Source organism: Pipistrellus kuhlii, unplaced genomic scaffold (genome assembly GCF_014108245.1).
Source record: "Pipistrellus kuhlii isolate mPipKuh1 unplaced genomic scaffold, mPipKuh1.p scaffold_m20_p_1, whole genome shotgun sequence".
In the NCBI taxonomy this organism is placed as follows: Eukaryota; Metazoa; Chordata; class Mammalia; order Chiroptera; family Vespertilionidae; genus Pipistrellus; species Pipistrellus kuhlii.
Window position 1 is genome coordinate 19,888,307 of NW_023425404.1, and position 14,573 is coordinate 19,902,879.

General features: G+C 46.5%; 2 protein-coding genes across 2 annotated transcripts in view; one reads left to right on the forward strand and one right to left on the reverse strand.

The window, feature by feature from the left end:
* Positions 1-14,239, reverse strand: part of SYNE2 (spectrin repeat containing nuclear envelope protein 2) — a 304,600-nt gene extending 290,361 nt beyond the window's left edge. The window contains exon 1 of the mRNA XM_045579886.1: positions 14,040-14,239. The gene's annotated coding sequence lies outside the window, so the exon portion shown is untranslated. The remainder of the gene's footprint in view (positions 1-14,039) is intronic.
* LOC118716968 (NHP2-like protein 1) lies at positions 6,999-7,528 on the forward strand. Its single transcript, XM_036434494.2, has one exon. The coding sequence runs from the start codon at positions 7,066-7,068 to the stop codon at positions 7,450-7,452; it is 387 nt and encodes a 128-aa protein (XP_036290387.1). The 5' UTR covers positions 6,999-7,065; the 3' UTR covers positions 7,453-7,528.
* Positions 14,240-14,573: the final 334 nt, after the last annotated feature.

Genomic DNA, 14,573 nt, shown 5'->3' on the forward strand with positions numbered 1-14,573 from the left:
AACAAAAGCACAAATTAAAGTAAAATAAAAAATAAATGACACTTCCTCTAATCACTTCTGATTATTATTTTCATAGTAGAAATTTTAAGGGATTTGTTCTAAAAGAATTCTTTAAAAATTCAAATCTTCCCAGATTACAGTGCTTTTCTGTCCTTTCTGAGTTTGTGTTTCTCTTTCACTCTTGACTTCCAAAGAGCCATCCACCCGTGTACAGCTGTACTGATAAATGGGGAGTTCTAACTAAATGCTTGACGCCCAATCTTACCTAATCATTCAGTCTTAGCGTGCTGGCTGGTGAGTGGGAAAGCAGATGAGAGGGAAAGAAAGTAACTGTGATGCAATGAGGAAGCTGTTTTTTTCTTTTTTAGGGAACCAGCCCTCTGACTCCAGCAGGCACTCGGCTGTTCAAAGGCTGCCGAGTCAGGCTGTGGAAAGAGCGGTGTCTCTGAAACACAGATTTGATTTCTGAAACCAGGGCTTTGTGAAACCAGCCCCTCCCCTGGGCTTCCCTTGTGGCTTGCTAGAGAGCTTGCAGAGCAGCTCCCATTACCTTCCTAAACGCGGCAGACATTCCTCACCTGAAGAGAGACAACCAGAATGATTGGTTTCTGAGTTCTCCCTAAAGATACATATTTGCCATTTCCATGAGCAGCATTTTAAGGTCTGACACGAGATAACATCATCCCAGGGAAAGAACAGAATGCACGTCTGTGTATACTCAGCTATCTCTGCTGTTGCAACATGTACAGTGACTCCATTCGAAATCTGTCTGGGGTTTTCGTTTTTTTTTAAACTATTTTTATCGACTTATGAAATTACTTTTGCCTTAATGTATCTTCTAGTTCATTAACATGCTTAGAAATTATGTACCTTCCTGTAAAGATAAACTTCCCAAAACACAGATAATCCTTCCGACCCACAACCTCCAGTAACTCGGGATACAAAATTCTCCAGTTTTCTTTCCATGGGATTTCAGACTACAGCTTTGAGATTTCTAAGAAATATTTTTTGCTTCTCTCAAAGCCCTTCCCCCCGGAAATATCCCAGTCCCCAAAACACATGAACATAAAACCCTCAAAAAAGAAACACCACCTAAACTGATTTCTCCCCATTCGTGAACATTCAACATTCCCCAAGGAACATCTCCCGGAGGCCACAACATTTTCCCCAGGAGAAGCAAAACCAGAACCACGGACGGGTCTCAAGAAGCAGGACCACTGAGGCAAACAAAATCTCTGTGTAATCCTTTCGCTGAAGGGCCTCCAAATTACTTAGTGACGAAGCCAACTGACTCGGTCCAGTGCTGAGATTTGTATCTGATTAGAGAGCGTTATCTCAATATTTGCACATTCCTTCAGTGCAATAAAAGTGAAATATCCCTGACATATCCTCCGTTAGCTTGGCAGTAAGAACAGGTAAATTCTCCTTCCATAGGTGACTAAATCTGTTGGTTCTCTGTTTGATAACAATGATAAAACAGGAACAAGAAGAGTTAATGTTTGTTGAGTACCTCATTTGTGCCAGGCATTTTGCATGCACCATCTCTTTCATCCTCACAAGTCCACAAGATGGACACTCGCTACCCCATGTAGGGAAACAGAGAAGGTAAGTAACATGCCCAAGGCCAAACTGTAAGTTACTGGCAAGAAGTGCTTGAACAGCCCTGACCAGTGTGGCTCAGTGGACAGAGCATCAGCCTGTGGACTGAAGGGTCCCAGATTCGATTCCGGTCAAGGGCATGTACCTTTGTTGCGAGCACATCTCCAGTAGGGGGTGTGCAGGAGGCAGCTGATCGATGTTTCTAACTCTCTATCCATCTCCCTTCCTCTCTGTAAAAAAATCAATAACATATATATTTTTTTTAAATAAAAGAACTGCTTGAACAGAAGCATGTGGGCTCCATATCCCACATCCTTAAAAGAAACTTCCTAACAGGCAAGATCGATCTAATTTCCTCACACAGCCCAGGACTCTAGAGAAATTTTACATTATCACATGATCAGTCCACACAGGAAGTGGTTAAAAGATTAATATTCTGACCAAACCAAAATGTGCCTATGTTAACGTAAACGCTCCTCAGAACATCAGATGAAACGTGCTTCCTGCCCAGTGTTGCAGGGGCAGTTAACTGGCAAACCTGTGTAATAAATTAACCACCAGAACTGGTTCAGCAACAGGCAAGCAGCTCAGGTATCCAAACGCTAACCCCAGCTATGTCACTGATTGGAAAGGCGATCCAGAGCACGGAACTCAAATCCCACTTCATGTGGACGGGACTCGGGATACAGGCTAAAAGAAGAACCATATTTAGGAAACCTCAATAACGTACCCTAATACCGAATGTCCGGGTAAAAAGGAAAAAGCACAAATGGTAACTACAGTTGTGTAATGACTGCTTTGTCAGGGTTCCGAGTGTTCAAACAGGATAAACATACCGCCCTCCATAAAGATGATCTCTAGGGACAGGCAGAGCCTGCAGAAATGGAAAGTGAAAATAATACGAAGAAGGCTTTTGCTTTTGAAATGTGTGTGCTGTTGGATCTGTGTAATAATAAAAATAAACTTGTAAAAAAAAAAAAGGCTGAAAGTCTAGCCACATTTAATTTTTTTTAATATATTTTATTGATTTTGTACAGAGAGGAAGGGAGAGAGATAGAAAGCTAGAAACATCAATGAGAGAGTCATCGATCAGCTGCCTCTTGCACACCCCCTACTGGGGATGTGCCCGCAACCAAGGTACATGCCCCTTGACCGGAATCGAACCCGGGTCCTTTCAGTCCCCAAGCCGACGCTCTATCCATTGAGCCAAACCGGTCTCGGCCACATTTAATTTTTAATCTGCATCCGTGAGCTTGACCTCAGATCCCACATCCCATCGTCTAGTGAAGGGGTAACAGTGAGGAGAAAAGCTTTATCCACTCTGCCTCCCTCATCCCCTCCAGTTCGACTAAAAAAAGGCTCGTCTTAGAAAGGTTTAATCCACTCCCACCCAAATGTTTCCATTTCATCAGAAGCAAAAGGGGGAAAAAATCTTGAAGGATTTGACTTTTCAAGTATTTTAAAAGGAAAGTAACCTTGGAACTTGAGAATTAACAGTGAGACACTCCCTGGCATTCCTCAGGTAACAGATTCACACGGGCCAGTGCCAGGGTTATTCTCTCTCCTCCTGAGGGTGGCACCTGATGGGAAAGGCCGGAGAGCGGCCTCGGCCTTCAGGGCTCACTCACTCTTCCTAGCCTGGCTCTCCTCTGGCTCCAAAGAGCTTGAAGAGAAAGATAAAAGGGAGAGGTGCCCTGAGATTAAGGTAGATGTTTAAATAATATCGGGCCCCTGCTGAGCCTCTATTTCTCCATCGGTAAAAATACTATTTGCACCCAACCGGAGTGTGTCAGTGGTTGAGAGCGGGCCCATGACAGGAGGAGGTCACGGTTCGATTCCCGGTCAGGGCACATGCAGGGCTCAATCCCCAGTAGGGAGTGTGCAGGAGGCAGCCGATGAATGATTCTCTCACTCCCTCTCCCTTCCTCTCTGAAATCAATAAAAATCTTTTTTAAAAGAAAAAAAAATAAGCTATATTCTTTTTTCTTCTTTTTTTTTTAATATATTTTATTGATTTTTTACAGAGAGAAAGGGAGAGAGATAGAGAGTTAGAAACATCGATGAGAGAGAGTCATCAATCAGCTGCCTCTTGCACACCCCCTACCAGGGATGTGCCCGCAACCAAGGTACATGCCCTTGACCGGAATCGAACCCGGGACCTTCAGTCCGCAGGATGACGCCCTATCCACCGAGCCAAACCGGTTTCAGTAGAAGCTATATTCTTAACCATTCCACAACACACACACATTTCCAAAATTCACGTGTTCCTTTAATAGTGATACACACAGGAGTATTACTCAAGACCAAGGCCCTAGTAAATTATACTTATCCCATCAGCCAGAGAGGCCAAGTGGTTCTGCTCTGGGCCAGGGGCATAAACCAGCAAGTTCACAGTCTCCCGGACTCACTTCTGTTTCTCCTTACCCCACCCGCAGCCCACTGAGACACAGATCAGAAGAAAAACTATTTGCAATTAAATCTTCCCTTTTTGTGGGACACACGACATTCACAGTAAACTTACAGGGTTTCACAGGCACATATAACCTGAAAGAATAGGTGGGATCGTTTTTAAAACACACTCTCCCAGCTCAAACCTCAAATCAGCGGCGGTTGCTAAGCAAACACATGGCCAACTGCAAGGCAACAGGATGACTCACACAGGAGCGTATGCACCTTCCGGGGCTCAGAAACCATCACCGACACAGGCTTGTAATCAAATCATCAGCCTGTGGTTACAAGCGTTTGGGAGTTTCCTTTCGTTGGGCTCAGGAGGATATAAAGCCAGGTATGGACTAAACACTATTTATAAAAGTAATCATTACCCAACTGAGTTGCAGCTTGTTATAACGAAAAAGTTACAAAGACTACAAAGGTAACAGACTTTCTTTTAAACACAAGTCCATTAACAGAGAAAAAATTCTTACTCGGTGTCATCAAATGAGCAACCCACAAAGGCTATTCAAGCAAGAGAATGCTAGTAATCTCTTTCTGCTAACACACAAGTGTGAACACACCCTTAACTCTTTTATAAACAGAATTTATGATAGTCGTTCCTTTTTGAAAAAATTTTATTCTGAATAGCTAGCTCCAATTTTAGAACTAAAAGCTCTAGCATGCATTATCCTATCAAACAATCTCATCATGTACTATCACAGTACTAAGAGCTTAGATGCATTTGAGCTGTGGGTTGTTTAATTATTTCTTTTGGAGGCATGTGGAACAGTCTTGAACAGCTTTATTTATTTTTAATTTTCAACTACAGCTGAGATGCAATATTATATTAGTTTCAGGTATACAGCACAGTGGTTAGACATTTAGATAAATCATGAAGTGGCGTGCCCCTCCCCCCTAAGTCTAGTACCCACCTGGCACCATACATGGTTATTACAGTATTACTGACTATAGTCCCTACGCTGTACTTCACATCCCCGGGCCTGTTTTAGTAACTGCCAATTTGTACTTCTTAATCCCATCACCTTTTCACCCAGCCTCCCTCCGCCTCCCATCTGGCCACCATCAGTTTGTTAGCTCCAACTATGAGTGTCTTCTACTTTGTTTATTTTGGTTTTTAGATTCCACATATAAGTGAAATTATAGGGTATTTATCTTTCTCTGTCTAACTTATTTCACTTTACTTCTTTTTTAAAATATTTATTAACGCCAAAACTGGTTTGGCTCAGTGGATAGAGCGTCGGCCTGCGGACTGAAAGGTCCCAGGTTCGATTCCGGTCAAGGGCATGTACCTTGGTTGCAGGCACATCCCCAGTGGGGGGTGTGCAAGAGGCAGCTGATTGATGATTCTCTCTCACTGATGTCTCTAACTCTCTATCCCTCTCTCTTCCTCTCCGTAAAAAAAAAAACACAAAAATATAGTTTAAAAAATATTTGTTAACATTTGAAGCTTCGTGTACACCTATTTTTCTTAGAGAGAGAGTGAGGAGGAGAGAAGGAAAGAGGGAGGAAGGGGGAGAGAAACATCAATGTGAGAGAGAAACATCAAGTTTGCTCCCTTACGCTCCCTGACTGGTGAGCAAAACCTGGCTATGTGCCTTGACCAGGAATTGAACCTATGACCTTTTGGTATACTGGACAACTCTCCAAACAGTTGGGCCAAGCCAGTCAGGGTTCAGCTTTACTTCTCTTGTTGCAATTTACACTTAAGGTAAAAATTACTTCTAAGTAATCAGCATTTTTAAAATGGAAATTATCTAACACCTGTGGTATGACCTATTAATGGGTCAGACAGTCACAGCCGAAAGTGAACATTTTAGTCGTAACACCACCAGTTTTTCTCAGGCTCTCCTAACGTGTACTCCAAAGACAGCATGGGTGAAGACATGTCTGTGTAAATTAACTCTGCCCCTTCCTCCAAACATGATGAACTCTCGGACAGCCGGAGTCCTAACAAAACAGGCCATCCCTAATCTTGATGAAAAGTCTGTGCAGAATGCTGAGATTTTTTTTAAAGATGTATTGTTCCTCCCTACATGTTAAATACCTTTCCTTTCCAAATGAGGCAACATAACTGCTGAAATGAATGAGAATTGGTAATGTATTATTATAATGTACATTTTTAATGCATTAAAATTTGCCCAGAAACTGCAAAAACTTCTTATAACATCTCCCTTCCCAAAAACTTGCCTTTCTAATTTAAGTTTCTCCTTCCGGCATAGTATTCCAATTTTGGCAGTGTATGGGTGTATATTCTTTCTTTCTAGCCTAGAATATTATCTATAAGTATAATGTCTATTGCTATCGTGATGATGGTACATAAAATGTTTTGATAAAATGTTTTCACTGTTATAACCAGTATATTTATTTTTAATGAATTTTACTGTTTTGTTTCACTCATCTTTTGTGTAAATAAACTCCAGCTAAGCTTTATAATTTGTTATGAGCAATAAAAAAAGCTATGTGATTCAGTTTCAAATTCATCTTTAGCACCTTAATAGATCAATTTAAAATCTAATTATTGATTAATGAAATTATATGATGTATGAAATTTGCTTCAGAATAATCCAGCATGCAGCCCTAGCTGGTTTGGCTAAATGGATACAGCGTAGGCCTGCAGAATGAAGGGTCCCGGGTTCGATTCCAGTCAAGGGTGCATGCCCAGGTTGCAGGCTCGATCCCCAGTGGGGGGTATGCAGGAAGCAGCCAATCAATGATTCTCTCCCATCACTGATGTTTCTAGCTCTCTCTGCCTCTCTGAAATCAATAAAAATATTTTTAATTAAAAAAATAATAATAATCCAGCATGCAGGGATAGGTGAGGGTTTAGGTAAAACCAAATCAGCAGGATTTGATCATTATTAATACTAGGTAATGTTTACACAGAAGTTCATTTCACTATTCTATCTGCCTTTGAATATATTAACATTTTTCATAATAAAAGAATTATAGCGCCCCCTCTCTGACGCACGTCGGCCGCGCGTCTTAGGAAGAGGGGAGCGCCGGCCCGCAGCCATGACCCAGGCTGATGCAAATCCGAAGGCCTACCCTCTCGCCGATGCCCACCTCACCAAAAAGCTATTGGACCTCGTCCAGCAGTCCTGTAACTACAAGCAGCTTCGGAAAGGAGCCAACGAGGCCACCAAAACCCTGAGCAGAGGCATCTCGGAGTTCACTGTGATGGCGGCGGACGCAGAGCCCCTGGAGATCATCTTGCACCTCCCGCTGCTGTGCGAGGACAAGAACGTGCCCTACGTGTTTGTGCGCTCCAAGCAGGCTCTGGGCCGGGCCTGCGGGGTCTCCAGGCCTGTCATCGCCTGCTCCGGCACCATCAAAGAGGGCTCCCAGCTGAAGCAGCAGATCCAGTCCATTCAGCAGTCCATTGAAAGGCTCCTAGTCTAACCCACAGCCTCTGCCACCCTCTCTTGCTCCTCCCCTCAGGTTGTGTGTCCTATCGTCTGTGTGCCATGTAGGTGTCCAGCTATCTTCTATTGTTTAAAATATTATTGCAGTAAATCTTTTTATATTTTTTTTTTGGGGGGGGGGGGAAGAATTATAAATCTAACTTACTATTTCTCCAGGGTCAAGTGTAACTTCACCCATGTCTGTTTTACCCACATAGTAATTCATGTTTTACATGACACTGCATTAGTGCCAACACTGCTCTTAAAGCACGGCGGGATGGAGTAAATGGAGTCACTATAGTCAAGTTGCTAAATTATTAAAATCAGGTAGGTGGAGGTGTGAGGAAAGCATTCTATTCTTGCTTTAACTAGCCTGGGAACTTGAACTTTTGAACTCTCCAGTCCTGCCTCAGTACCTGGATATATAATATACCAAACCTCCAGATAACTCTCTGACTCCCCCCCTGAAAGACTCAGGAAAGTGTCCAGGTATCCAGACCCGCTGGCATCACTCTCCACACCTGTGATGATCTGAGCTATCGTCCTGGACCAATCCGGAGCCTGAGAACACAGAGCTGATTCTTCTCACAGATGTCTTTCTTACTGTGAGGACGCTTAGCTTCTCTTTCTTCTTGAGAATACATCGGGGGTTTTGCCTAGTTGTGTTCCTAGGGTTTGCAAACCCTAAGGCCCTTGAATAAATGGTTATCATTTATTTCTAGCCAAAGCCTCCAGACTCTTTCTGAATTTGTTCCACAGCACGACAGAGCACATTTCCTGCCGATACTCATAGCATTTAGGAGCTGGGGATGACCTAATCCTCCGTGCTGGTGGTTTCACAGCTTGAGTGAGCATCAGCATCACTCGGGAAGCGTGTTAAACACGGGCTGCTGGGCCCCACCCTCCAGGTTCCGGTGTGATGCTGCCGGCCTCGGCGGGCACTTTTTGAGAACCCCCACGCTAAGCTTTCTCCCCGCCCTATTCCTGTCTCCATTGTGGTGATCACCAATTACCATACAGAGTGCCCTTTCCTCTGCTTGTGGGCTTTCTCTTTCCAGACAGCTAGCTTTCTAGAGGCAAGGGACGTACATTTTCCATGTGCGAGTGCCCAGGTTCCATAAACATCTATAAAGTAAATTAACTTGTGGAGTGCACTGAGTTTTTCTACTTGTTTACAGTTGAATATTGGTCCATGTTCTGTGTTAACATTCAGGATAGAGGCACATTTACACACCCAGACGCAGAGTAGCTACTCACTGATGACCAACAGCAAGCCCTGGCAGTACCTAGAGCACATGTGTCAAACACAAGGCCCGCGGGCCAAATCCGTCCCGCCAGGCCTTGCAATGTGGCCCGCACCGCGCTGTCATCACTGCACTCCGCTGCGTTTCCATCACAATGACTGTTTATGACTATTCAGTAAACCATTCGGCCCGTGATTTAGGCTGGATTTTAGATTTTGGCCCCTTCTCTGATTGAGTTCGACACCCCTAACCTAGAGGAAGATGAAGCGTCAGCAGGAACCAGAGTAACAAGGAGAAGGCAGATTCTAGAGAGACAAGAGCCGCATCGCAGACCACAACTTTCAGTCAATGAACAGGGACGAGCAGAAGCCTGTGGCTCACTCTTCTCAAATGTGTTACTTGGACCTGCAGAGCCATCACGGAGTGATTTTTTTTTAATATATTTTATTGATTTTTTACAGAGAGGAAGAGAGAGGGATAGAGTTAGAAACATCGATGAGAGAGAATCATCGATCAGCTACCTCTTGCACAGCCCCTACTGGGGATGTGCCCGCAACCCAGGTACATGCCCTTGACCGGAATCAAACCCGGGACCTTTCAGTCCGCACGCTGACGCTCTATCCACTGAGCCAAACCGGTTTTGGCAAGTGATTTTCATCTCAGACACTATCAAAAGGAAAGAAATGCTTTCAAAGTCATCTTTCAAAGTTTCTCAGGGCCTGGAAATTGTCAGCACGGGCAGAGGATTCCTTCTCTCCCTCCCCCTCCCCCTCCTAGCGCTGCTGAGAGGGAGGACAGGAAGCAGCAGTGCCTGCCCGGGGCTCCCCACGCCCAGGTGCCTGAGTGCTGCCGAGCCCCCCAGGATCCTGGGACATCTTCCTGACACAGCAATGAGCTCCTCAGGGACAGCGCCGTGGATTTCATTTAAGATGAATGAGGCTCTGGTTTCTGAATTTCACTTTTCTTTAGAATGTATTCTAACTTGTGACATATGAATCCAATTACCTCAGCATGTGATTATTTGTTCTTTTTATTTAACAACAGTAAAACTAAATTACAACCTGTATAACTGCATGGGTAAAAACATATGGCTCTATTATATTATTTAGATTCCCCTTAAAAAATGATTGCTCAAACAAAAACAGTAATGTAGCGTGGGGTTTGTAACAGACAAAAAAAAATGTATAACAATAGCACAAAAGTCAGAGGAAGAGAAATGAAAATATACTATTGCAAGGTTTTCATACTGTACATGAAATAACATACTTGAAGGTAAACTATGATGTATGCTAAAAACCCTAATGCAACCACTAAATAACAAAATAAAGGATACCTAATTAGCCAAAAAGAGATAAAACAGAATAATCAAAATTATCCCATATATCCAAATGAAGAAAGAAAAATATGAGCAAAAGAAACTGAGAACAGTGAGAAAGACAGAATACAAATAGCAGGATTTATACCTGACTATATAAATAATCATTATAGCCTGGCCAGCATGGCTCAGTGGTTGAGCATCGACCCACGGACTTAAGGGACCCGGGTTCGATTCCTGGTCAGGGCACATGTCCTGGATGCAGGCTTGATCCCCAGGAGGGGGTGTGCAGGAGGCAGCCTATCCATGATTCTCTCTCATGGATATTTCTCTCACTCTTTCCCTCTCCCTTCCTCTCTCTTGGATGAAAAAGCAACACCCTTCAAGGGGATGGAGCATAATTCTCCACTCCTTTCAGTGTGAGCTGCATGGTGACTTCTTTCCCAAAACTGTTTGTTACATAGCAGTTAGCCTACGCTACCTAATACATGCAGACATTTAAGTTATCTGTCAGAGAATAGATGGTCATTTTCATCATGGGGGGAGGGAGAGAATATAACCTGCAATTTATGAAGGATTACAGGCTTTAAGCATTCGTGATTCTATACCATCCCAGACACAATCCTTTATTTGCTAAAAGGAGGAAAAGGGGCATATGACACAGGTATGAAATCAAGCAAGGGGGTAAAAATGAACACAGGGAAGTCTTGAAGACTAGGCATTTAACATTAACAAGACTTCTTAATGAAAATGCAGCCAATCTGAAGTATCTCATAGTAACAATTATTAATATCATTTTGTTTTTCCAACTTGGCCTGTCCCATTCCCAGGTGGAATTAGATGCTTCCCACATACCATAACTCCCCCACCCGCTGCCCCAGAATACATCTATCTAGCGTGCCTCGATGGCTTAGCTTCCTTCCCACTAGAATACTAGATGAACAGCCCCATCAGAATGGGGGCTAAGTCTGCTGATGTTACAGAATGTGGCCAAATGTAAGTGCTTTGAAGTCTGAGAGCCTAGCTTAAGCTGTTTCTATTCACCTACTGTGTAACCTCAGAAAGTTACTTAATCACCTTGATGTCCAGCTTTGTAAACTACAACATAGCTGTTAATAGGGTCTGTATGAGGACTCAACGTGATTTCATCCGAACCCTAGCCTACGAGACGCTGCATCTTTCACCTGATTACCCCTCTGCCTTCATCCTGCCTTCATTGTGTCCTCTCCTTCCAGCTGTCACATTCAGCCACAAGGACCATTCCTTGGTTCCAAGAAAGCCACACACCTCCACAGAGTAGCCTTCTTACCACTAACTTAGGGACCTCTGGTTACTCTGCCAGAAATTGCCCCTTTCTTTCCACCAAACAAAATTCATTCAACCAACAGTTCTTCAGGACCTGTACACCAGGCCCTGTTCCAGAATGAGGATACAGCAGGGATACTACCACTGAGCTGGAGTAGGCACTCTAGTGGGGTACACAGGCCACAAACAAAGGAGTAAATTACGGAGTGCATTAGTGAGATTGTCATAAATGCTGAGGAGGAAAAAAAAAAAAAAAAAACAAACCTTGTGAAACAGGGGATGGGAGTTGCAAAAGTGTGGGGGGAGGGGTGATTTTAAATCCTGGGTTTAGTGAAGTCTCACTGAGAATAAAATTTGAGTGAAGAAGTGAAGGGGGTCAGAGAGAACTATACAGATACGAGGACTTGCAGGGGGTACTGCAGGCAGGGGAAACAGCCAGTCCAAAGGTCCCCAAACAGCAAAGAAGCCAGTTTGGCTGTGGAAGTACGAGTAAGAAGAGCAGCAGATGAGATTAAAAAGGTGTCAGGATGGGGGACTGAGGAGGACCAGATGGGGTAAACACTGGGGCCACTTTCACTCAGGAAGCCATTGAGATCTGATTTACATTCCAAAACCTGTGACTAGCCTGGTAATGCTTTTGAATGTCCTGCCCGGCTACCCACTAGAGAAGCACAGGAAGCACAGCCCTCTGTGCCTGCTAACTCCAGCAGCTAGCACATTGCAGGCACTCAACAAATATTTATTAGATGAATGTAACGTGTGTACTGGTACAAAATGAGCATTCCATAAATGGTATTATTATTATTTGGCACTCCAGAGTCCAGCACAGTGGAAGGCCTATGGTAAAAGCTTGTTTGAGTAAATGAACAAATAATGTGGTGAAGTTATTGAAAATCTGTCTTTAAAACATGTAATGACAAGTGAATCAATTGCTTCCACCCTGTCCCTTACTTATTAAGACACAACGGACTCCACTTCTGAGCTCTGCATTAAACTTTCACCCCATGCCACTGAAAACTTGTAACTCAGTTCTCTCAACAGACTGCAATATCCTCCGAACACAATTAATACAAATGCAGTGACGCGCTTGTAAAATGTTTAACTGGGTAAACTTATCCACCTGGCTTTTTAATAAAACTATCTTAACTGTACAAGACCAAGTGGACTCAAAAGTGGTTTGATTTTGACTTCTGTTGAATCCCAACAAGGGTCCTTAATTCAAACATGTGGATAAAGAACGAAGGATTTCCTTTTTCTTCTTTCTTTTTCTTTTTTAACTTATTTTGGCTTATCCAGTCTTCACTATGAGGGGAAAAAAAATAATCAAGATTAGTTACACCTTTCCCTTCACCGTAGGTGTGACTGGGTGGGCGGGTGGGACTAAGGCCCTTGGGAGTCTCAGCAGAGTTTTCCAGAAAGAAAACTCAAGGAGTTATGCATTCAAGTTTAAAAAAAAAAAAAATCACATCGAATGTTCCATCTCATCCACGTGGACTCGATCTCCCCTGATGTTTCCACCGACTCAAAGGCAGCGACCCCGGAGGGAACCAAAAGGAATCCCCGCCCCTGAAGGCTGTCCAGTCTGCCTTTCCCGGCACAACCACTGAGCATCTGCAAGGGAGGCTCCGGAGCTCAGGAAACGCTTAGAAAGGCGTGTGAAAGCTGCCTGCAATCAAACAAACTTTTTTTAAAAAGAAAAGAATGACGCAAACGTGTTGAGCGGCCAGAAGGAACCTGCTCGGTGTGGCCGGGACCTGCCGGAGCCTGTGCACCGCCGAGCCCGCCGGCAGCGCGCTCCCCGCCGCTAGGGGAGGGGCGGGCCACAACTTTGGGAAATAACAGGCGCGCACAAAGGCAGATGCTACCCCGGACCCCGCACCCGCCATCCAACGAGGGGGCTGCTGTGGTTTGGAGCAGTCCTGCCCGCTTTTTTCTTTTCTTTTTTTTCCCCAAGATTAGAAAAATAACCCAAGGAGGAGAAGGTGCTGCCGTCAGACTCTCCAGGCAATTTCAGACAACAAAGACCCCGAGCCATCAAAACGGAATTAGCACCGGAGCCGCCCCGGCCGTCCGTCCGAGCGCTCGGCAGCCGCGGGTCCCCGCGCCCCCGCGCCCCCGCGCCCTCTCCAGCCGCGCGCCCCGCCCGCCGCTCCCCGGGTCCCCGGGGCGCGCCTCCCGCCGCCCACGATTTGGCAAAAAATCTGCGCCTCGGCTCTCGGCTCCCTCTCACGCGCCGTTCAAAATCTTTCCCGCCCGAGCGTGACGCGAGGGACGGAGACAATCGGCGGACTCCGAGCGCGGGGGCCTGGGCCCGGCGGGAGCGGCGGGGAGACCCGGGGGCCAGCCCCCGGCGCAGCCCCCCTGCGCCGCCCCCTGCACCCCCTTCCCAAGCCCCCGCACCGGCGGGCCGGGGCCGGGAGGGGACACACAAAGAAGCCCGGGAGACCGCCGGCGCCCGCTCCGCTCCCGGGGCGCCCCGCCCGCGGGCAAGTTTGCGGCGCCCTCCGCGCACCCCGCTCTCCCCGCACCCGCGCAAAGTTTCCCGCGGCCGGGCTCGGACCCCGGCATCCGCCCCCGCCCCCGGCTCGGGGACCTTCCTTCCCTCGCCCCCGCCCCTTCCCCTCCCTCCCTCCCTCGGGCGGCGGTTCCTCCCTCCCTCCCCGCCGCAGCCCGCTCCCTCCCGGGCGCCACGGGGTGCAGGGGCCCCGCGGCCGCGCTCACCGCTGCTGCCCTGCGTGGGCGCGGGGCTGGGGCCGGCCCGGGTTGGCGCCCCGCCGGCCTGGCTCCCTCGGTCGCCGCTTTTGCTCGGTCTCCGGCTCGCTTTTCGGGTCCGGCCGCGGGCTCGGGGCGCAGCAAGCACAGCGCGCTCCGCTCCTCGGCGCCTGGAAGCCGCAGACCACGCCCCGCGCCCGCCCCGCCCGCCGAGTCCCGCGCCCGCCGCGCGGCGGCCAGTGCCGAGCCCGCCCGCCAGCGCCGGGGCGGAGCAGCCCGGGCTGGCAACTTTCTTCCCATGTTTTGGAAACATCATGGATGGTGAGAAGCTAACTCACAGTGCAGGTTTAGGACCCGGGGAGACTCGGGTGGGGTGGTGTGGGGAGATGGGTGGAATGCCACAATCGCACTGTAATAAGCTTTATTCTGGTTCACTTCAACGAGAACCTTTGCTAACATTTCTGAGTTTCCTTGTCTTGGGTGGAGGGTGGAAGGTGGTGGGTGGAGGACGGAGGGGGGCGGTAAGAGCAGTTCTTCAGATTA

Excerpts from the sequence above, each read along its gene's own strand:
- LOC118716968 (XM_036434494.2), top strand. The coding sequence starts at position 7,066 with ATGACCCAGGCTGATGCAAATCCGAAGGCCTACCCTCTCGCCGATGCC.